This window comes from Mus caroli, unplaced genomic scaffold (assembly GCF_978045245.1).
Source record: "Mus caroli unplaced genomic scaffold, Mus_caroli_1 scaffold_14, whole genome shotgun sequence".
In the NCBI taxonomy this organism is placed as follows: domain Eukaryota; kingdom Metazoa; phylum Chordata; class Mammalia; order Rodentia; family Muridae; genus Mus; species Mus caroli.
Window position 1 is genome coordinate 107619717 of NW_028227269.1, and position 23613 is coordinate 107643329.

General features: G+C 41.6%; 1 protein-coding gene and 2 non-coding genes across 31 annotated transcripts in view; all 3 read left to right on the forward strand.

Annotated features, from left to right (window-relative positions):
• The window catches only part of LOC110306980 (uncharacterized), a 66558-nt gene that overhangs the window by 24191 nt on the left and 18754 nt on the right, over nucleotides 1–23613 (forward strand). For 13 of the 29 annotated variants that reach the window (XR_015045264.1, XR_015045268.1, XR_003838382.2 and 10 more), the window contains 5 exons: nucleotides 1735–1910; nucleotides 4843–4930; nucleotides 9570–9644; nucleotides 11479–11584; nucleotides 22082–22167. Coding sequence is in view for 5 of the 29 variants with exons in the window: in XM_085830651.1 (XP_085686777.1) it covers nucleotides 1735–1910; nucleotides 4843–4856 (190 nt within the window). In the remaining 24 variants the exon portion in view is untranslated. Of the gene's footprint in view, nucleotides 1–1734; nucleotides 1911–2669; nucleotides 2797–4842; nucleotides 4931–9569; nucleotides 9645–11476; nucleotides 11585–17010; nucleotides 17118–19436; nucleotides 19501–22081; nucleotides 22168–23613 lie in introns of those variants that run through there. The other 16 variants (XR_015045270.1, XR_015045267.1, XR_003838375.2 and 13 more) reach the window with 12 other exon arrangements.
• LOC115032829 (small nucleolar RNA SNORD113/SNORD114 family) lies at nucleotides 15194–15264 on the forward strand. The gene has a single exon (XR_003838490.1). It is a non-coding gene; the product is annotated as a small nucleolar RNA SNORD113/SNORD114 family (small nucleolar RNA).
• Nucleotides 17812–17886, forward strand: LOC115032826 (small nucleolar RNA SNORD113/SNORD114 family). Its single transcript, XR_003838487.1, has one exon. It is a non-coding gene; the product is annotated as a small nucleolar RNA SNORD113/SNORD114 family (small nucleolar RNA).

Consider the following 23613-nt stretch of genomic DNA (forward strand, 5'->3'; position numbering starts at 1 on the left):
GTCACTAGGACCCAGTCCCAGCTCTTGCTCTGCAGCAGCTCTCTGGCAGCTCTCCGTCTCTGCTCCTCTCACGTGTGTGTGTGCTGAGGAACAGCAGGCTGCTGCCTCTCCACAGCTCTCCTGGATGACTAAGCCCAGAGCCCTGGCCTCACGCTCAGCCCTCCTCTTGAACTTCGTGTTCTTTTATTATGCTAGATCATCACAGCCACCCTCCATGATGGTATTTTCCACTGTCAATCAAAAGGGGGACGAAGCAGAGGCTTAGAGATGATAAAAGACTGTCCCCAACGTCATCCAGGGGGCTGATACAGACCCAGCCTATTTTTTTTTTCCATCTAAACCCACACTCTGACAGATTTCCTTCCTCTGTGACCATGCCTGGAAAAAAAAAATCTGTGTTCCTTAATTCTCCCTGCTGTCAGGGGCCCCCTTTGGGGGCTAAACTTCTTATCCAATCGAATTGTAGTTTATTTTCTAAGCAGCATCTTCTCAAAGTGCGTTCTATCTGTAATTATCACGCAAGCAGGGGCCACACGCACTCTGGCATCCTGAGGGAAAATTGAGCTAGTTTTCCTGCATTTTCTATTCTGACTGAATGCTAATGTAGCAGGTGTAAGGAGAGGCTCCTCAGCCCGGAGGGGTTGCAAGGCAAGGGGAGACTCTGAGAATGGCCCCTCTGCACAACTGGCTTAGCTTTGGCAGGTAGCGTTTGAAAAGCTGCATCTGGAGGTGCCAGGATCTGTCAGGGTCTGTCAATGAGCATTCTGTATGCACATCAACCTGAATGGCTCAGTTTACCCAATTTTAGCCTGGAAATGCAAAAGAGCACCTTTTTATTTTGAGACAGGGTCTTGCTGTTTATAGCTGGCTGTCCTGGAACTGGGTAGAGCATCCTGGCCTCAAAGTCACAGAGATCCACCTGCCTCTACTTCCTGGGTGCTGGGATCAAAGGCATGAATCCCATTGCCTGGTCACAGGAACTGGCATTTAAAGTGACTTGAGGGGCTAAGAGAATGGTACAGTTTCCTACTTTTCCAGAGGACCCAAGTTTAGTTCCAAAATCTCATCTCAGGCTCTACCAGCCCCGTATAGATTCTACACCCTCTTCTCAATTCTCTAACTACTGCAAGCCTACCTAAGTGCAGTTTAAAATAACAAAAATAAATTATGTGAACTGAACCCATATAATCCAGAAAAGGAGCCTGGGATGCAGTTCAGTTGGTAGAATAGTTACCTAGAATCCATAAAGCTCTGAGTTTGCCTCCCAGCACCATGGAAAACTGGGAGGCAGAAGCAGGAGGGACAGATGTTCAAGTTCACCCTTGACTATGTAGCAAATTCAAAGCCAGCTTGGGGTACATGAACTGCTTTTGCCCCCAAAAGGTATTTTTAAAAGTAATCATTTTAGTGTCCATATAATCATTATAACTACTGAGATGGGGCTTAATACCTTCGCTAAGACTCCTCACCCACATGGTGTATTTACAGCCTGGTTCTGCTTCCTCCCTGCTGTGTGACGACCAGCAAGTCACTTAACATCTCTGAGGCTCAATTTGTCAAAGCATAAATTAGGACTTCTCATCTTCATCCAAATCTCACCACCTGAGTGAGGCTGTCTCCCCTGATAGCTGCTCTGCCACAGCCCGGGGCCCCCCAACCCCAAATGTTACTATGTCAGCCCATACCTTGTGTTTATTCGGTCTGAGTGTTCTTTTTTCCTGGCTTTCCCCACAGGGCTGGTCGTCCTCACAGGATTTTCCCTTGTTCTCAGCATCTAGACCTAACGCCCACTTCAGAATGGGAGGGAGGATGTCTGCTGCCCTGTCGTCTCCACACCCGAGGAATGTCCATGTGTGTGTGTGTGTGTGGTGTGCACAGCGGGCTGCACACAGCGGGCTGCACGGTGCTCGGTACAGTGTCTGCATTCAGTAACTATTGGTTAATTATGACTAATTGACAGGACTGTTGTGGGAACGAAAATGTGTGCTGAGCAGTCCGTGCTGGGTGCAGGACAAACAATGCCTGTGGCTGGGGGCCCACAGGGGGCTCCTTTGCTTGCCACCTGAGCCCCCCCCGCCCCCCGTGCTGGGAGCAGCTCAGAGAACTAACTGGCTTGGCTTGGTAACCGGGAGCTTCCTTCCACTTATAGGGGAGCAAAATGCAACCGGGAGAGTTTCATGGCAGTATGGGGCTGGGGGGAGTGTAACTCAGTTGAGAGTGCTTGCTTAGTGTTCAGGAAGCATTGGGTTCGAAACCCCCAGCACTGTATATATAATACTGGGTGCTCTGAACCTTGCACTCAAGAGGTGGAAGCAGGAGGGGTCACGATTTCAAAACCATCCTCAGGCCAGCCAGGTCTTCAGGAGACCTCTAAAGAAAACCAAAGTAAAACCAGCGATCTGACAGCACAGACTCCCTGCAGTGTGGTTCAGTTTTCAGAAGTGAGTCCCTGTGGGTGGATTCTTTTTTTTTTTTAAAAAACTATGATATCTTGATCACAAAGGAACAGCTCCCGGTGATGTCTGGGCCAAGGTCAGAGCATAGAGCGAGTTTGACTGTCTAATTTTTAGGAGACCTGTTGAGCAGATAGTTGTGTGGGATGGGTGGAGCTGTGTGGGTATGCAAAGGGTGGGTGTGGCTTTGAAGATCAGTCAGTTTGTCAGTCTATCCTTCAGTCTGCCTGGTCCATCGGTTGGTCGGTCGGTCGGTAGTCCTTCAGCCTGTTGGACCCAGGAAGGTGCTGCTGTTCTCAGTCTACAAATCCTACGAGTCCGGGGCCTAAGACGGAGAGACCAGGTCACGTCTCTGCAGTTACACAGCTCATGAGTGCCTGCTGGGGTGGAACCTGGTTTGTCTGTCTGTCTGTCACCATCGCTCGGGTGCTGCTGCTGCTGCTGCTGCTGCTGCTGCTGCGGGGGGCAAAGATTTGTGAAAGGGGCTTAGAGACACGGTGGGAGGGCTTCTGCCTGGCTTTGAAGGAAAGGATTAACTTTGGTAAGGGATCAGAGGCGTGGATGTTTGGTAGATTGGAACAGAGCACAGAGAGGCTTCTCAATTGATATAGATGTCACCCAGCAAGTTAGAATTGAAGGCTGAGTTTGGGGGTGGGTATCATCGTGTGGGTATTTTTGTAGGCTATGCTAGCCTCATGACTGTGACCAGAGGTAGAAGCAGCCAATGTGTGTGAGGACCTGGGTTCGAGCCCTGTCACCAGATGTCAAATGGACTTATCAAGCTGTGTATCTTCAGCAGACCATGGGCTCTTGAAAAACCGATTTCAAGGACACACATCTGTTTCCATGCTATGTGTATCAAAGGGGGAGGGACAAGCTATTGTTAAAAACATTTGTGTGGCCAGCAGGACAGTGGGGGCAAAAGGGGTGGGGGCCATGCGTGGTTAGTCCTAAGTGGTTCAAATACTAATTAATAAGACCCAGATAAGGCCTGAGGACAATTGTGGGCTGTGAACCATGAGATGTGTTAACTCAGCACAAGGGGCTAACATGTAAAGAGAACTCAGAGGGGAATTGGGCTGCTCATGTTATATTAAAAATTAGAAAAGAACAAGAAAGACTGTCCTCATGCCTTGGATCCATCAGCCATGAGACCTTCAAATAAACTACCAAGATTGACCCAGGCCTGCTAACCTGACATTTATGAGAAAAAGGGTCCAGCAGCCATTTCCTGCCATTCTGTGCCTTCATGTGGCCACTTTGGATAGGTAGCAGGCCTGAGAGGTCTCCCTTCAGGAAGTAATAAGGAATAGTGTAAACTTATGTATAAAAGAAATTATGCATGATTTAAATTCATTGTGCATAAAATTAAAGAGCCTCATTGGTGGACCCGAAGAGGTATTTTTTTTTCTGTCCTGTTGGTTTAATTGACAAATAAAAATGTATGTATTTAAGCTCTGATGTTTTGTGCCTAGTACCCCACACTGTAATGCTTATATGTGGGAGGAGAATATCTTAGACCCTCTGTGTTAATTGTCAATATACGTCACTGTTGACTAGAATTGCCTCTCTGTACGTACGTTACCCACTGAGAACTTAATATTCTTACGAATGCGAGTTGTATTGTCTGACCCACTCCTGTTCCTCACGCCCACTGACCTCTACCAACTGCCCTTCCACTCTGAGTTTGTGTGAAGTTATTGAGAGACCAACCACAGCCTTAGGCTGTGAGTAAGATGGCCCCTGGGTGAGCAGAACTGTCAGGGGTACTGCTCTGTTTGCCTTCTTCAACTGAATTTGGTCTGCAGTAAAAGAGGAATTAAATGAGTCAGTAAATAATGGCCAGATGACAGGAGCCCAGGAGTGGGCCACTAAAAATGTTTTTTGACCAAAAGGTTAATTTTTATTCGTTGATGTATAATTGTAGCCTTTTAAAAACTTCTATTTTACCTCTATGTACTAAGATGTGGCGAGATTCGAACTAGGCTCATCTGTATTTATTGTATTTAAAATGTATGAAAACAATGGGAAGACCAAATAGGCAATGATGATGAGATTGTATCTGTAATCAAAGATGGCTGGGTCTCCTACTCTGTACTGGGTCTGTTTCAAAAAGGGTCTGTTGTTTCCTTTGTGGTCAGGACGTATAGGATCAATGTTTATAAAAAAGAACTGCTTTGGGGTTGGGGTTTTTTTTGGATAGTGAATTTGTACATATTCATTATAATGATAAGAAATGATAAATGAATGAATGAATTTATGAATGAATGAATATGTGCTTGGGTCTGTAAGATGATCCTAGATTAAGATAATCTGCCCTGCTCACTAATGGCTTTGAAGCAAGTGTTTGTACTTCGTCCTTTTAAAATATCTGCCTTGTGTTCCACAGAATGGCGGCCCTAATGTGAATGGAGACTAGCCTGCTGGTAGAGACCTTGGCAGTGACCGCTGTGGGCAATGAGCCATGGGCCAACAATGTGAGTAATGGATAGTTTTGTTATTTTGAACTTGGGTAGTTGGCTGATGGGTGTTTATTGCATTATTAAACATGATTGAGTTTGTAAATAAAACCAAAGATGGCCAAAGCACTAGTCAGTGAGGAGACTGTCATGAACCGAGGGTAATTAATCCAATTAGGCATAATAATTACCGAATTAGAAGTAATATAGTAGGCTGTTTCGTATGGGAAAAATATCAAAGAAGAAGGGAATTTCTTATGCTTGGATGATAGCTCAATTGTTCAAGTGCTTGCCTTATAAGCAAATGGGCCTGCAGTTGATCTGGTGGCCATATATAAGAAACTGGTCATGGTGGCATTCTTAGAGTCTCAGTCGTGAGGAGGTAGAGATAGGAAGACCTCTTAGGTTCTCTGGCCAGACAGATTACCCTACATGGTGTGTTCTAGGTCCATGATACTGTATGTCACAGATGGTGCCTAGGGAACAACTTTCAAGTTTGATCTCTGGACTTAATATGTATGGACACATACACACCTGCACAGAGTGAGCACACCACCCAAAAGAAGTATGCATATGCTTATGTGCATACACCCATGTGGCATATGTGTGTCATATGTTAAGTGTTGCATATTATTTTATCGTTCTCAGGGTGGAGTGTTTATGCATCTTCATGAGATACTTAAAATTTGATGCCCTTATAAAACAAAATGAATGGGCTAAAGACCTATGCTTCTAATCTAGACATGTGCTTATGTATCAAACACACCATTTCAGTAATGGTACAGCTGTCTATATGCAAGGATACAATTGGTAGCTCCTGAATGTAAAAACAAAACCTGACTGGTCCACCCCTAGGCCATTAAGGCTAATATTGTAAAATGATTAAGCTTACTACCAATTAATCCCATTCAGGTATGAGTCTCAGATCATAGGTTCCCAATAACTTCTTTCTATTACAGAGTGGGTATATGGTGATTTATTTAGTCCTGTAATATTTGTGGGGATTAGGACTCTTATTTGGAGACAAAAGGTACATAAAGGATAAGTGAGAGTATTCATGTTTACAAACAATTTTAAAATGTATTTTCTTTGCACAAGTTTTTTGTCTGAATCTATGTACATGTGCCACATGATGCTTGTTGCCCATGGAAGTCAGTAGAGGGTATTTGGTTCCTAAAATGGAGTAATTAATATTTGTGAACCACTACATAGGTGCTTAGAACTGAATCCAGGTCTTTTGGAAGAGCAACCAATGCTCTTAACCTGTAGTCCCTGTCTTCATATTTCACAATCTTAGCAAGCAAATGACACATAGACACATTGACACAGCTATGTGCTCGCTAAGACTTTATGGTATCTGTCAACATCTCAGGAAGGATACTTAGTCATGGGTGATGCAATTGAGCATCCCTAGGTCTTCCAGGACATAGAATTGCCCCATGAAAGGCACACTGAAAAGTGTCCTCAAAGTATCCCATCATGGCATGGCTAGATTTCATAGATATTTTCTTGATAGAGCCCTGTAGACCACATTAAAAGAAGATAAACCACTTAATACCCTTGTATTGTGGTCCTAATTATGAACATCAAAGGTCCTTTAAAGTATGTTGATTAGGGAATTAGTCGAGACATTTATAACCATGCAAACACAGTGCTGCGTTGGATGGTAATTTTAGTATTCAATGTAAATAATTACACCAAGGCACAAAAGAATTGAAAACCCAAAACATGGACTGGTAAGGAGCGGTGTGAAAGGAGTTGAATTTAGTAATGTCGTCCTAACCACTGAAGCAACAGCCTGCTCATTCCGTTCTGTTCTCCAGCTGTTCTGGGTTTTCTTGTGATTGCTGCATGATTTGTTAAACTTTTGACCAATACTGAAGTCCTAGGCTGTTTATTCTTTGAGTGAGGAGTGAGAAGAAAGAGATGAAAGGCCTTGGCCAAGTAGGAAGTCTCAGATGCTACTTGCATTGGTGAACCTTGTTGCTAACATTTCCTTAGACACAATGAAATCTTAGGGCTCGAGAGATTGCTTAGTGGTGCAGATTGCATATCCCAGCTCCCAGCTCCCCTGTGTCAGGCAGCTCACAATTACCTGTAATTCCAGTTTCAGGGGGCTGAGATCACTTTTTTGGTCTCCAAGGGAACCACAAGAATGCACACATACATGCACACACACACACACACACTAGACAAAATGAATCTTTTAAAACAGAGAAATGATCAAATCAAATGGAAGAGAGGCAGTGTGAGCTGCAGATGCTGGGGCTGTGTCTCCAGCTCCTGACTAGTCCAGTTAGGCTCATTAAGAAAAGTACTCTCCCATTACAGGGATAAAGAGCAGACCCTACTTGTGTCTCTTGGATCTTTGTGCAGAGAGGAGAATGTCTGTGATTGACATTCTGAAGTGGTTGAATTTAGCTTCATAGAACTGTTGAATACTTGATGTAAGGACTGAAAATGTTCTTTTTCTCAATTCTTTATTAATTTAAATTTAAATAACCCAATATGGCTAATGGCTTTCCCCTAGTTGTATTAGGTAATTGTCTCATGGGGAGGGGGCTTTAGAAATACTGTGCATGAATAAATAAACACATAATTTAAACGAATGATTATTAATTGTAAGCTAATAGCTGAATTGCTACAAAGAATTATTATAATTAATATAGTGCTGCACAGCTGAATTTTGTATCTAATTCATGTATTTTTTTTAACTTTTCAATATTTCCATGACTTCATACCCCATAGTCTATGTGAACTTGTCTCTAATATTGAAGATTTATGTATTTTAGTGGGCAAGAATCAAAAAGGTATTGTCAAACTTGTTAAGGGCATGTTAATTGTCTTTTGAGTGTATTCTATATATTATCACATGGTCTCAACAAATGAGCCGTGAATTCTAACGGGTCAGGAATGTAGCTCACCGAATGAATATTTGCCTGGAATGTGGGGCGCCCTAGGTTTCATCGCCAATCCAACAAAATGCAAGACTTCAGTCTACCTGTACCACAACGATGACAGTATAATTTCTGACTAACTCAGAGCAACAGAATGCAATCCATAAATGAATGAATGTCCACTTCAACACAACCTCACTCCAGTAACCGATACTAAGCCCACTGTATTGCTTAGCATTCAGTCATTCACATTACTTTGGCACCATGGTTGACTAATCCAGTGAAGATGTTCAGAATAGCTTGTGTGATCAACTGCGAATCCCAAACAAATGAAGGGATCAGGGGTGGGGAGTGGGGGAGGGGGAATGAAGATAAGTTAGTGATGAGTGTGGGGTACCTCTAGCGTCAACAGTGTTCCCTGTGAGCCTAGCATGGGCTCATGCCTGTACTCCTAGAGCTTTTGAGACTTTGAGGTTATCCTGGGCTAAAAGGAGAGACATTCTCCACGCCCCCTAAAAGAAAGAAACAAACAATAGAGAAATGAAAACAAACAAAAAGAATATTCGTGTCGTGGTATATACTAGGATTATCAGCAAGAAAGCTGAAGTGGAAGGAAAGAATGTGTGTTCAAGGTTAGCATAGACTAAATAGAGATTTGGGAGAGAGGGAGGGAGGAAGAGAGAATATAGGAAAAGCTGAGGGGGAGGTGGAGCGGGTGGGGGAGGAGGGAGATTATGTAAAGAAATACCAATTTCTTTGGGAAGTTAGCCCACAGGCACACACTATCCAATAGAGTGACCACTAAACAGGTGCACATTATTTCAAATGCGATGCTATCTCCATGTAAAGTTCCTAATGTAGCTATCACTTCTTGATTAAGTGTCTAGATGGATAAGATGTATCTACTTATTTATTACATCATTTACTCAGCCACAATGATACATTTTAGAATTGTGACATAGAGGTAAACAAACAAACAAAGAGAGTTAAGCAGCTTTCTTTGTTTTCAAATTCCTGGCATAGAATTCTTTGAGATTCAGGACAATGTGTCAGAGTTCTCAGCAATTTCAAAATTATGATTATTCTTAAGCATACATCGAAATTGCATGTTTAAAGAACAAAGCACATTATATTTTCTTGTAGTTACAAAGAGCTACAGCCTACAAGAACATCCAAACAATGTAACTTCATTTCATATTCAGATCTTCCAGGAAGGTAACATATAACATATTCCTCATGGAAGTGTATGTGGATACTGCCCCTTTCAGGACTTACTTTGTATTGAAGCCGTGCTAGATTATTGAGAGTATTAAAATCACTCACACGAACCCATTAGTATGGGCTTTTTTACTCTGCAATCTTTTCCTCCTTTCTTCATATTATATTCTACCCATACATATGTACTTTATATATAATACATATTATATATAATACTTTCATACACTATAGATACATTGTATTATAGGATCTGTGTCTAAGGGAGTTATAAATAAAATTACATAAATTACTAATGGAAGAAGCCAATAAATAAGATATGAACTCCTCTTTGGATAATTATGTGTATGTGTTTTATAGATTGTGGATTAAAAGCTATCAGATTGAGGGCCAAGCCGGTATTGCTCCTGAATTTCCTGAAACCTATAGTTTTTAAAATTCAAATTTTCCAAAATTTATACAAATCATGCTAATTGTTTCTAAAATGTTTGGCACCCTTTTGATAAATATTATTGCCACTTACTAAAAATTTTTTTAACCCACAGATTCAATGCTGTGTACCTGATGGATGGTCACTGTCTGAGGCTGAAGCTTTTGGGGCCAGGAGTAAAAGGACTTGGGTAAGTTCAATGTTTGGGGTCCTAGTGTGTTGAGTCATTTGTGCCATGCGTGGGTAGGTTCACCTCAAAAGGATGAATAACATCTACCAACAGGCATAAAAGAAAAGGTTAGGCAGGAACGATGGCTGATGGCTCGCTCTTCTTATTCTAGTACTGGGGAGACTGAGGCAGGAGGATTGGTATGAGTTTAGAGCTGTCCTGGGCTGCATATTGGGATCTTATCTGAGAGAGAGAGAGAGAGAGAGAGAGAGAGAGAGAGAGAGAGAGAGAGAGAGAGAACAGACTCCAAACCAAAACCAAATAGCTGTAGGCAAAACCAGACAAAGCAAAACAAAAACCTAAAAGGCGCATTAAAAGGATGCCATGATTGGAGAAGATGTGAAGTGTTTTTAGCACAGATGTGACAATCACATAGTGCAGATATTAGCTAGCTAGAAATTAGTCATTTTGTGGTGTTTAAGTCCTTGAAAACATCATGTGCACACTTAATGTGCACAATTTTATCTTTCAGTTATAAAAGCAAACCAAGAACAAAATGAATCAAGCTGCCAGGTGTCAGCTGTTGGTGGGTTTCAGAGTGACTGGTTTTAGCCTAACCCAGGTCCTCTAGAGATAAGTCTGAGGGCTGTCACATTTGTCCACACAGTCTTCTCAAAGGCTATTCTGTCTTTATGTGATGCTAGCCCATCCAGTAGAGATCTGAGTAACTTAGCAGGGTCCTCAATGTGGTCTGTGGCTCTCCAGCTGTGCAGTCTGTTAGGTACCCTCTTGCTCCATTGAATGAATAGCAGTGTGGGAAGAAGCAATGTGATTGTGATCGGGTAATTTATATACCTGGGCCTTAGGTCCAATTAATATGGCACCTTATTTACCTGCTCTGTGAACATGAGCAGGACAAGAGCAAAAAGATTTTGTTTTTTGGATTTCTGTGATTCATGGGCACTAAGATTTTCAATCAGAGAAACTCTGAATGAAGAAAAAAATCAGTAAATTATGCAGAAACAGTCGGTAACATACAGATAAATAAATGAGGCAAACGCATTGAGCGTGAATCAGTAATGAGCGGTTCTGAGGCTTACGCTTCAATACTTTTGATTCAACCGTAAACTGATGTCTATTAGAAATACACATAATTGGCAGCTTCTGGGGCGGGGGGTGCAAATGGAAGCCAGTGTGGCCTCTGGCTCTTGGCCCCCAGTGGCACCTGTAGGAATGTGGGAGGAAAATGTTCATTGTTACCTATGGGTCAGTTAGGACATCACGATATGAAGCAATAGTTGTTAGTCACTCTTTTTTTTTTTTTTAAGGGTTTTTTGAGACAGGGTTTCTCTGTATAGCCCTGGCTGTCCTGGGAACTCACTCTGTATACCAGGCTGGCCTCAAACTCAGATATGTGCCTGCCTCTGACTCCCTCTTTTTAATGCTACGTTCTCCTATGCTATACCAATAAAACCTGCTGCACCTCCAGGCCACGTTAGACCAATAGGCATACAGACACACATACATAGGTGGATTAAAGTGTCCCCCATAGACAATTTTGGCGTGGTAGGAGGAAGAGAGGACCAATTACAGAAATGAACAATTTTATAAGTATGTAGTGGAATAGAAGCAAGTCGGGCATCATTTTTTTTCTCATATGTGGAATCTTTAAAAACAAACAAACAAACAAACAAGGGACACCTGTATGGGGATAGGAAGAATGTGGGTAATGGGGACAGAGTATTGCTCGAATATTTGGTAGACATGTTTGAAACCGTCCTTTGAACCCCAGTGTTAGTGAGATAAGTACACACTGCTGAATCTAACCATAGGCTCCTTTTTTTTCTTTTGAGAGTTTGTGCTCGATTGCATCCTGTGGGTGCTTGCCTACCAACTGACTCATCCCGACGTGCCAAAGGCCCTGGCTTTCACCTGTGTGGGTAAGGGAAGAAGAGATTTCTGTGAGTAATAGCTTCGGCTGTATGTTCTTGGCTTGGGGAGTTGACTCATGAGTGGGTGTTGCTTGCATTTTTCTAAGGTTAAAAAAAATGGATATAATTCATAAGCAAAACTTACAAATGCCAGTGTTAGGCAGTGATAGGAATATCATCATACTGAGGCCTGATAATTAATATGATTTAGCACTAAGGAAAATCCACCAAAAGAAGAGAAGCAGTTTCTCATTCGTTTTCAGGGTTGCTTACTATTCTATTCTGTATATTATTGAATGTGATTTATTTATGTACCTTGTCACTGATAACATTTAGAGGTTATTAATTTCCTGATGAGAAAGGATAGAGGACAATGACAAAAGTCACTTGTTAATTTTAGTTGAGCCCTTTGCTCATCCATGGCACCTTCTTTAAGGCCAAAAGAGGGCAAACTTTAGACTATAGAGATGGTAGGAGATAAGAACCCTGAATGATTTAAATGTGGAAAACGTACACAGATATTGGGGGAAAGTGACTACTGATTCTGTGGAGAATGGACACTTGATAGATAGATCTGTTATTCAGTATTTGGTGCTCTCAGGCATTTTGATTCATTAATTCATCTCATATATACATACATATATATATATAAACACATCAATGAATAAAGCAACAAGCACTGGGAGAAAGTATATCAATAGGTATATAGAGCAGCGAGTTTTCTAAGATGTGTGAATCAAAGAGTTAGGCTTAAATAACTCACAGGTATGTCAGAACAAGAAACCATCCTGTTGTAAGCCATGCTTCTAACATAGGTAGATATATTGAAAGAGCTTGGTCTTAGCTCTCCACATCTGTGATTTGTATTATAATGGGACGGATCCAGGAATGAATAAAGATGGCAAATTTTTAAAAAGCAAAGAGAAGAATGAAAAGAAACAAATATTATTATTCGTTGTTGCTATCTTCTGACCCACTGAGCTTCATTCTCCACATAGATCAAGTCTTCTTGACCATTCCCCTGAAGGACATGTCCTGGGTCATGAACCATGATGTTACTGTTTGAATTGTGTTGGGCAGCTGGCAGCTGGTTTTATTTAGACAAGAGACAAATTATTTATATGAAAATGATTGTTTGAATAATTGTCTAGTTGGAAAAAGCCCAAGCACGGATGACTTCTGTACACATGATAATAAGCATTATCAATCTAATTCTGTCCACCAAAGACAACATTCAATTGTATCTCTGATCCCCAGGTCTCTGTGTGTAGCTAATGGTTTGGTCCACTATCAGTTTTTTTTAATGTACCCCTAAAGATGAATGAAAGAATGAGCTCATCAGTTAATTACTTACAGGGAGCACATCCAGGGGCAGTTGGAAGCAAGTTTTTTAAAACAGAAATGTGCACTGGTAATTTTCCTTTTATTATGATTGTGAGGCCAAGCACATATGCTACCATGCATGTGTGGTGGTCCAAGGACCGTGTTTTCCAGAGTTCTTCCTTCCGCTCCTTCCTGTGGTGGTAATATCATAGTAGAACTTCGTTGTTGTGGATCTCTCAGTGCCTTTAACCACTGAGTCACTGTGCCAGCCCAGAGATCTGATTAATTTAGACTGATTAATGATAAATAAAAGCCCTCCATCTTTAACGGACTTAAGTTGAGTTGTATTAACTAGAAATTTTAATTTCTATGCCTGTTCCTAGATTATATTTTGTCATTTTCTTCATATGTTGGTTATCTATGCCTTAGAAATAAGTTACTGATACACCACCTACACCAAAGACAGGAACTCTAGAAGTACAAAAAGTCCCTTAACCACTCAGGGAGAAACCAACATTTTCATCTTTACTGAACAATTACATCAACCATGGTATTCTCGCTCTGTAAAGTACAATACTCTCTGTGAAGAATAGAAAGTGTTTTTGCTCTGTGAAGTACAACATACACTCTACAGAGAATGGAAGCCACAGGCTTAAATCCTTCAATAGACTGGCTCATGAGAGATTGGGTGACTGATCCTGACTTGGTTGCTATTATATTCCCATTATTGACTCCCGAATAACTCTCTTTCTTACGTAATGACTTATGTACTCTTTAATTTTTAATACAACAGAAACTAAAATCCACCACCCCACACAAGAGAAATAAATGCAGCCATTAAGACTGTCTGTGCTGCTACCCACAGACACCCTCATCTCATTTATCTTTTTCAAGGGACCTCGCTGTGCATTGTTGAGGGTCTACCTTGCAACAGCGATCTCAGGTCCCCTAATTTACACATTAGCTGACTGGCTCATTATCTTTATTCTGTAGGTAGCTTATTTATTCCTAAATTACACCAAGGGAATAGATGCCTGGATATGAATAAAAGAAAAGAATGCTTGTCAGACCAGCACAGACTTTGTGGTTATTATGATTTTGCAGAGCTGAAGTCTGCTAATCATGGAGGCTTTTTATTTGTTCTCTGGGTTTTTCAGTATTAGGATTTGTTTGGTGTCATTAGCAATTTACACATTTCATCAATGGTAAATATCTGGGCCATGCACTCCCTGAGGTGGGCACATGCAGTCTGAGGGAGAAGGCATTGTTAATGTCCTTGCTGTGACTAGAGAACAGTTCCTGGTGGCACAGTTTTATCTCCTCTAACCTGAAAAGCCACAAAAGTTCTTAAATCTGAGATGAATAGGGGGTGGACTTTGTTTCTTCCTGGAACCTCGTTTTGGGATAGTTCACTGGATTTACTGAAATATTACAAAACTTGGAGTGTAAAACCCCAAATTTGAAACATTTACCATGTCAAGGATGTGAGAAATAGGAGGATCAGTTGTGACTGTTGTAGTCTCTAGATGTGCTGGAGTGGTGACCCAGTGATGTCATCGCTCAAAGTATGAAGCACATTGTTTCTTTCTTACCGTTTCCACAAAGCCAGAACTCAGGAGTTTCTATGTGTGATCTCTCATCAGTTTGCTTGTGAGATGACAGGTGATGTGATTGTTTGTCTATGCATGGGTGATCTGCCTGCAAGGTTCATGTTCATGGCTGGCTGCTGATGGGGACCACAACTTTGCCACAAGTGCTTTCTTCAGTGAGTGTCCTTGGGATGTGGTAGTTAATTTCCCTAGAGAGATCAATGCAAGAGCAGAGTTAGGCACTTCCTTAGTGTAACACACAAACCATCTCCCTAAGGCACAAACTTCTTCAGGGCTCTCTGCTTACATGGTGAGCCGTGATCCCAGGTGAATAGAGGTAACCCAGGACTTTTTGTGCCACAAGGCGTGGTCCCCCACCTGCAATCTCTTAGAGGCTGACTAACTACCTCTAAGTTAGTCACCTACCCCTAAGTTAGTTAGTTACCTACCTCTAAGTTAGTCACCTCCTTGAAGGATAGTTCTCATGGACTATCCTTAAATTTCAGACAAAGTTATTTAGAAACTCCTTGAAGTGAAGGAGCTGCGCTATCACATGTGCTCAGAACCTTTGTAAGGGTGCTCCCCAGAGTGAACCATCAGATGCATCTCAGTAGAGTGTCAGGAGCTTGTTTTCAGATTCATATTTCATGTTTATTGAACTTATTAGTAGTTAATAAATGACCTGATACACAAAGTTAGGACTAACTAAACCAAAGACATCCATGCTCTGACCAATGATGAGAATTCTGGGGTGTCTGAATCAATGATTGTGATTAACTCTGTCGCTCTGAGGTCCATTAGATGCGGCTGGTGAGATGGCTCAGTGCCTTAAGGCACTTACTTGCTGACAAACACTTGAGTTCAATCTCCTGGACCCACTTGGTGAAAGAAGAGAACTGACTCTTGCAGTTGTCTTCTGATCTCCACATGTGTTCCTCTGAGTGTGCAGATACACATACACACACACACACACAAATATGTAAAAAGAATAAACTTCAGTAATACATTTTCAGTAATGTTATTGGGAATTAGAAACTAAACATTTTTTTCCTAAGATTTTTATGTCCATAAGTCTGTGTTGTTTCCCTGTAAGTAAGCTAGGCTAATATTTAAATTAATACATATTTAAATGATCATGGGCAGAAAGATAGCTGTATGTGGCCTCCTTGTGCAATTGCCTAACTTATGTACTTTTGTAGATACATTTGAAACAGTCAATTCCAGCATAAGTGTATTAAATCTGACTTCTAGACATTTGCACAGGCCACTAATGGCCTTGATCTTCATTACTAAGGAGAGAGTGTGATGTAGTGGGCACAGGGTAGCTGTGGTTCATCCCTGGGACACTGACACTCACTGGTAGGAGGCAGTTATAGTTTTACTGCTCACAATATTGTGTTTGTTGTTGTTGGGGTTGTCACTGTCTGTTGGTTTTATTGTTGTTTGTGAGTGAGGGAATGACAATTGAGAAATAGACCCTGGGACCAGTCAGCAAGTCTGAAGTTCTGAGTCTCACTGTGAGGGGAAACAACCACCATTGTTATGGGAAGTGAATGGGGGAAGGAGCAGGTTTTTTGGTTTTTGGTTTTGTTTGTTTGTTTGTTTGTTTGTTTGTTTGTTTTTCTATTGAGATGTTTTAGTTCAAATTATATTTTTAAATTAAATTGATAAATAATAAAGAAACAAAATCTGTAAGTGCATGGAAAGAAATGAAGGAGAGCCATGGGGATCATGGATTTGAAAGAGAGGAGGAGGAGGGTTAGTCTGCAGTCAGCCTGCCTGCTCCCTGGGCTAGAGTAGTCTATGGGTTTCTAAGGAAAGAGTTGGCTCCTGGGATGAGTAGGGGGAAGGGAGATTGGAGGAGGGGAACTCTTGTGTGATCTTTTGGAGAAGGGGGCGGGGATCCTGGAAGAAGTGGGAGGAGGAGTAGAAGGTTGGGGGGGGGTGGTGAAGGCTTGCAGTTAGCTCACCCATGCTTCTGGCTGGAGATGGCTTTGTATTTACGATTTTATTGATTTTTTCCCCCTCTAATTTCTGTTATTTTCTTTCTCTTTTCATTTGCTCTCATTTGCTTTCTTTGTCTAGTTTCCTCCTAGGTACCAACATTTTTCTCTTGTCTGAAACTTTCTTCTCTTTACTCAAGAAACTTTCTTCTGTCTACCAAAGCTACTTGTACCTGCCATTCAGGTTTCATAGGATGTACATAGGAATTTAAGTATATGTCAGAGATTACAGTCAGGATAGACCATTAAATAGTGGTGACCATTTATCCAATAGTATCTAAAGACGGCCCAATAAAAGAGAGTCATAGCCTATATGAACCTGGGTGGGGGGGTGTATTTGAATAGCTGCTATATTTTTAATAGTGACACGGCTTGGGGGAATTTTGAATAGCTATATTTTTAATATTGACAGGGCTTATGGGGTAATAGATCCTACAGTGTCTTTTACATTTTCTCAGAGAAGCCCTAGTTCATTAAAAAGAAACCTAACTAGGCTCTCTTTGAATTTCTAAATCTTGATAAGTGTATTTTTCTTCCATAGAATGCTCACAGATAGCTGCTGACTTACTGAGTTTTACTAAGAAACAAAATCACACACGGTAGCTCTACACATAAGGAACAGAGAGGATGTTGGGAGTGAGATACCAGGTTCGTGGTCTCCTTTGGGATGCTTTGTTCATGAATGTTTAGTAGTACCTCAAAAGGATACAGCTTTCAAACAATAAGTTAAGGTCTGTAAGAATGGACCGGTGGTGAGAAGGTGCTAGGACCCATTTTTTTTTTTTTAAAGATTCATCTATTTTGGTGTAGTGGCAATGATCTTTAAAAAATGGCAATATCCTGTAAAGGAGATTTTGCCTCTAGAACATTGTGTTGTGTCCTATGGACTAATGAATTGGCTCGACAAGGCACGGAAGGGAGGTGTGGAGGAAGGATGGTTTGTCTGGACCAGTGATGAGTACCACAGGGTATCTGACCCAGGATATTGTGAGAACTGTTTACTGTTGTTTTTAATTTCCTACCACATTGATTTGAAGATTTGCCTATCAGTGTGGCCCTGGCTGATAAGGAGGGCGTCACAAGTGGTAGAAGATGCTGGCTTCATTATCTTCCATCAGACGTCTTTAGACAAGGGCAGATTCACTTAGTGCAAGGTCCAGCAGAGCAGCAGTCAAAGCAGACAGAGATGAGCTCTGTGTGCTGGTGAAGGTCTCAGAGATGAGCTCCTTGGTTAAGGAAGATGGATGCCTTCAGTAAAGGGAGAGTTTTGCCCCTGGAGTATTGTGTTGTGTCCTATGGAGTAATGATTTAACACGAGAGGAGAGATGGAGGAAGGCTTTTCTGGATCAGTGATGAGAACTTGGGGGATCTGAACTAAGATATTGTGACTAAACCCGTGTATGACTCTGAGGTCTTTTACAACTATCCCTTCTTTAGGGAACACTTTGTGGGCTGAGTCCTTGACTGATAGATGTGTGGATACATTGGTTTCTTTGTTTCTATACTAGCAGTGAGGTGGGTCGTGGCAGAGCCCAATAAGCTACAGTCATTCCCAGCTAGGGTTTTACTTTTCTAATGAAATTAGCCTGTGGATCTTTAAAAAGTATGAATAAAAAAGAGGACAAAATAGTCAATTATGACAAAGGAGTATAATGAGACAAAGGTTGTTAAATCTACTCAACAGTTGGGGCTTAAGAACCATTTTGTTTAGGGGTACATGGTCATTAAGTTTTTGTCGTATGTCGTAACTGGTCTCCCATAGTTGTTCCTAGTTCAATTCAAACGCACCATCCTAAGCACACCTGTTCCTGCCCTGGAATCCCTCAGCCATGTTTGTCCCACAGAGCATCACTATCAAACAGCTCACTGTGGACTCCTCATAGCAGAAGTACAGTAGGGGACAGCAAGTGTCAGTTCCATCAGGTGTGTGCAATCTTGTCAAGCCTACTTTGTAGCTTTCCATCAGACTTAAGGGAAAGACAGGCACCCATCATGAGACAGGGCTTGACAAGAAGCCAGTCTCAGCTGGGCGTAGTGGCCCATGCCTTTAATCCTAGCACTTGGGAGGCAGAGGCAGGCGGATTTCTAAGTTCGAGGCCAGCCTGGTCTACAGAGTGAGTTCCAGGATGGCCAGAGCTATACAGAGAGACCCTGTCTCGAAAAACCAAAACCAAACAAACAAAAAAGAAGAAGGCAGTCTCTAACCAGTGGCCCTTGGAGATAAACAACGCAGACCATTGGTTCTACAAGAAAAGGGCTGCTGATGAAGTAATCATGACTTATAAATCCATGAGCAGCTACACTAACTCCCAACAGTGTTTTTGAGGAATAGGCAGCCATACCTGCGTGTCTGATGCCTGTTGGTGGCCCTGTCTGAGTCAACACCTTTGGCAACACCTGAGTAAAGTCTGAGGTCATTTGCTCAGTAAGAGACTGACACTACTTTTTTGTAGAAACTATCTTTGTGTAGAAGTCTGAAAAACTTAGCCAACTTGCCCCTGGGATTTTTGGCTCAGTGCTATGTAATCTTTTATTTCAAGAGTATTAGTATATAAATAAGAAGTAGGTACATACAATAATGAAGACACACCTATTTGTGCAATAGGTAGTACAAGAAGCCAAAGATAACTCATGCTATTGCCTACTAAAAAGCAAGTGTGCTTGTTAATTCCAAGTAACATAGGATAGAGTCTGCAATCCTCTTTCATATTGAGTATATTAGTAGCGGTAGTTAGTAGATTTGCTTGGGTGTTTGTTGGTCATTAAGAAAAGCAAAGTGCATAAACTAGCCATGTGTTAATGATCCACCTGCTTGACAGATGGTTGTAAATGCTGTAGGACTTACTCTTGGGCATTCACCACATTGAAAAATCAGAACTTTGATATTAACTCTAAACTTTATTATTATATAGTTCTACGTGACCCACTAAATTCTAAATCTTCTTTTCCCTCTTGTGGTGAATGTAGGACCCCTGATATAATTATTTCCTATGGAACCATTGTCCTGAGTCAGGAGCATAGATGAGGAAAGGTAAGGCCCTTAGTTCATGGCCTCTGTCTGGAGTCTTGTTTATGGCTGCTAGCTGATCAATTTCAAAATTGGTAATTATCACCTACCTAAAACAGTTAACTTACAAAATCATGTTTAATCCAAGTTGGCCTAGTAGATATGATTTTCGAAGAAAAAAATAGTTATTTACCTTGTCCCCAGAACTCTAGCGTTAATTTTCGCATTGTGGTTGAGCTCTGCTCCGCAACAGTAGTTCTTTGGGAAGGCCCCCATATAAATGCTAGCTCATGAGTCTATGAGGATTTCTGAGGTGGAAGATGGGATAGGAGAGCTTCATTATGTTTGATGGAGCCAAATTTGACATCTGGATGAATTACATAAAAGTGAACCACACAAAAATTAGATGTGGATTGGATCCAAGACAGAGACACTAGTGTGCCTTGGAGCATGTGCCCTAATGGAAGCAATGTGGTCTGAATATCCCGAGAAGAGACAGCCCCAACCCAAAGATCTTGTTTTAGGGACTGTGCATTGTTAATTGTGAATCAAGCAGTCAATGAATGACGCAAACACCCAGCATAGGCCAATGATGAGGAGCATGGGGTTTCTGACCGAGGACAGTGATTAAACCCTGATGAAATCTGAGGACTATTGCAAACTGGTGTCTGCATCCTATAGAGAGGAGTCCCCAAAGCCCGATCTTTGTGGATTCGTGGCATAACCCACATTCCTGTAATAAAATTAGTCATAAAGAATATGTTAATGAATAAAAGATAAAAAATAAAATTGGCAAAGATGGTTAGTTAGCCTTGAAACAAACAAAATAAAGCAACAAAACAAAACAAGCAAACCCTTAAAAATAGGGCAGATAGAATGGTTCACAAGAGCCTTGGAAAGGCCCTGTGAGCAAGCCTGGTGATCCAGATTCCACCTCTGAAATCTCATAGAGAAGAGCAGAGTTTGCCATGCTGTCCTCTTACCTGTACAGACAGACAGGCACACACAGACACACAGACTACACAATACACAATACACACACATGTACAAACATATACACACACAGACTCACAGACACACATAGATACTCACATACACACACACACACACACATATACAAACATATACACACACAGACTCACAGACACACATAGACACTCACATACACACACACAGACACAGACTCATACACATATACACACAAACACAGACTCACACACACACACACACACACACACACACACACATGCATACACACACGCATGCATGCAGGCTATAAATGAACAATTTAAAATAAGACAAAAAGGAAGAGCCTGATGTTGCGCATGCACTTTTTAAAGCATTGAATGCAGTGTGGGTGGGTATTAATTTTGAGATTCTTAGTCAAGGCGCTGAGCTGTCTTGGAAGTTTCCTGATGATTGATGAGGAGGTAAGTTGAGGCACGTTGCCCAGTGCCAAGGAACAGAAGAGAACATTTCTGTAACTAGTGCTTACATGGAAGACACTTACACACAAAGCAACAGCGAGACTTCCACACACCCCACCAGGTGATTGATAAAAGTTTGCCACACTTGAGCACTGGTATAGCACCCCAAACAGCCCCACTTAGGTGGCTGATCCGGAACGGGGCACTCAGATCTACCAAAGCCAATGAAGGGACACATTCTTTTTTTTTTTTTGGTTTTTCGAGACAGGGTTTCTCTGTATAGCTCTGGCTGTCCTGGAACTCACTTTGTAGACCAGGCTGGCCTCGAACTCAGAAATCCGCCTGCCTCTGCCTCCCGAGTGCTGGGATTAAAGGCGTGCGCCACCACGCCCGGCGATGGGACACATTCTTAAATGTGTATCTCAACCGGTTGTGTGTGTGTTTGTTTGTTTCATTGTTTGTTTATAAATTGAGGAATTGAGCACTGGAACCGTGCACTCCTGACATGCAGAAGAAGGCAGAGACTTTCGGGATCTTTCCAGTCATGCATTTAGGAATTTACCTCATGAGTGTTCCAGTCTTGGCTTGGTAGCTGTCAACTTTCAAATTCTGCTAGAAAAATTCTCCTATGAGAAATTAATCTTGTCAGTTAATGTGCGAGTTAGACAGGGGCTGGGCGGTCATCTTCTGAGGATTGTCTGCCACGGTTGTCATGCTCACATGTGAACACACACCCACATGCATGTGCAAGTGCACATATAAGCACACACCCAGGAACATTAAGCTTAGGCCATAACAGAGATTACACTATATGGTAAATCTATCACCTCCAATTTTGCATTTCAAAGTCCCACCTAGAAGACAACCTTGCTCTTAATATATGTTGGGAACAAACACCAGATGTTCCTAATAATTAGTGTTATTTTTCTTCTTCTTACTGCTGGGTTCTGTGGTGTTCATTACATTATTTAAAATAAAACGTATGCAGGTTCATAAATATAAAGTGCTGTTCTCGCTTAGACCCCATAAGGTAATAAATATAAAGCAGTTGCTGCCTTCCCAAGTGTTCCGAGCGGAGCACAAACCTAAGCTTATGGCTAATTGATCACCCCCAACTGCAGTTCTTCCCAAAACTAAATGACACCAATTCATTTGAATGTTTGCCTTTTACTCCCCAGAATGAGCGTGGCTGGCATCGCTTCATGATTACATTCTGGGAAAGATCTTGCCTGTTAACCGCTAGAGAAGGAGGGATGATGCAGACGTAAGTGGGCATCAGGCTTCATGTCCTTTGTGAGAGGGGCACCATCAGGCCCGTAGAATGGTTCTGAGGAACAGATTCAAAAGTGGTCATGAGCTGGCCACTGATGAGAATGGTTTGTGAGGTAGTAATCAGGAGTGATCCACTTCAGCCCCAACACATTGCTCTCAACAAAAAAGTGTATTTCCACCATTTCTAGAATGTTTTAAGTGATTCGGGTCTTAACACATCTGGATACTTCACCATTGTATTGCCTTCCTGGTCCCCTCCCAGAGAGGAGAATATCATGAAACAATGAATCTTCTCACCAGATGGTAGTCTATTGTGCCATCTTTATATAGATATTCAGTGAGAGAAGCGGTGTGATTGACAGTGATTGATAGGATGCACAGATCTGGATTCAGTCAGATTTCCCATGTTGAGGCTCACAGCAGAAAGGGCAGACTTTAGCTCTGTGAGATGTGCACTGTCAAGATGTATCTGTATTTCCAAGTATTGTTCCTTCCTTAATTCATGGATATTGATTATATTATTAGTGAATCGATGAGTAAGTCAAGACTAGTATGACTGACTAAAAGCACAGACTTCCAGGTCTATGACGAGTGTGCCTGGGGTATCTGAATTCAGTGTCCCAATTAAATATGGCCTGTGACTGTGAGGTCTACTGTGTCTACGGGAACTGTGCCTTTGGCTTTTCCATTGTTCACGTGTGTGCAGTTACTCGTCTGTCGATCAATACTTTTGTAAAAGGCAGAAAGTCCCTGCCTCATCCTGTTTTGAGTTGTGAAAGGGGCTAATGAAGCAAAGACTATTGTTCTTTTTTTCTGCAAGGACTTAGCTAAGCACTCTATGCTGCAGAGTTAGTGCTGAGTCGCTGAGTCGCTCATTGCATGGCTTATTTTAAAACAGTCCAATAAAATCCATGTTATGTATTTTGTATAACGTCAAACCCGTGAAAATAATATAAATAGAAATATTCATTAATAAGTCATTTTTAATAAACACACTAATATAAATTATTTTGATGAGCATCACAACTAACAAAACCTCAAAGACCCATGTCCAGCCCTTGGAAGATGGGCACTGTCCCTGCTTGAACCTGAAATAAATGTTTATCTCGGACTTGCACTCACTTTTCAACTGGAAAGAGCAATGCACCCCAGTCGTACGGTTGAGAAACGTAACTGTTCTTTTTTTAAAGCTAATTTGTGGATCACTTCATAACAAATGAGTGTACAGATATGAACAGAACTTAACTCCCATTATTCTGAGTGTTCACATGAATGGTTGCTGTTATTATAAGAGACTAAAAGAGTAGCTTCATGTCTGATTTCACCACCAGGGATTAGAATGATGGTGGATGTTTGTAAGTTTAATAGTTAGGTGGCTGAAGCAGGAGGATTACTATGAGTTCTGGGCTAACCTTAACTATATAACAAGACCTTACCT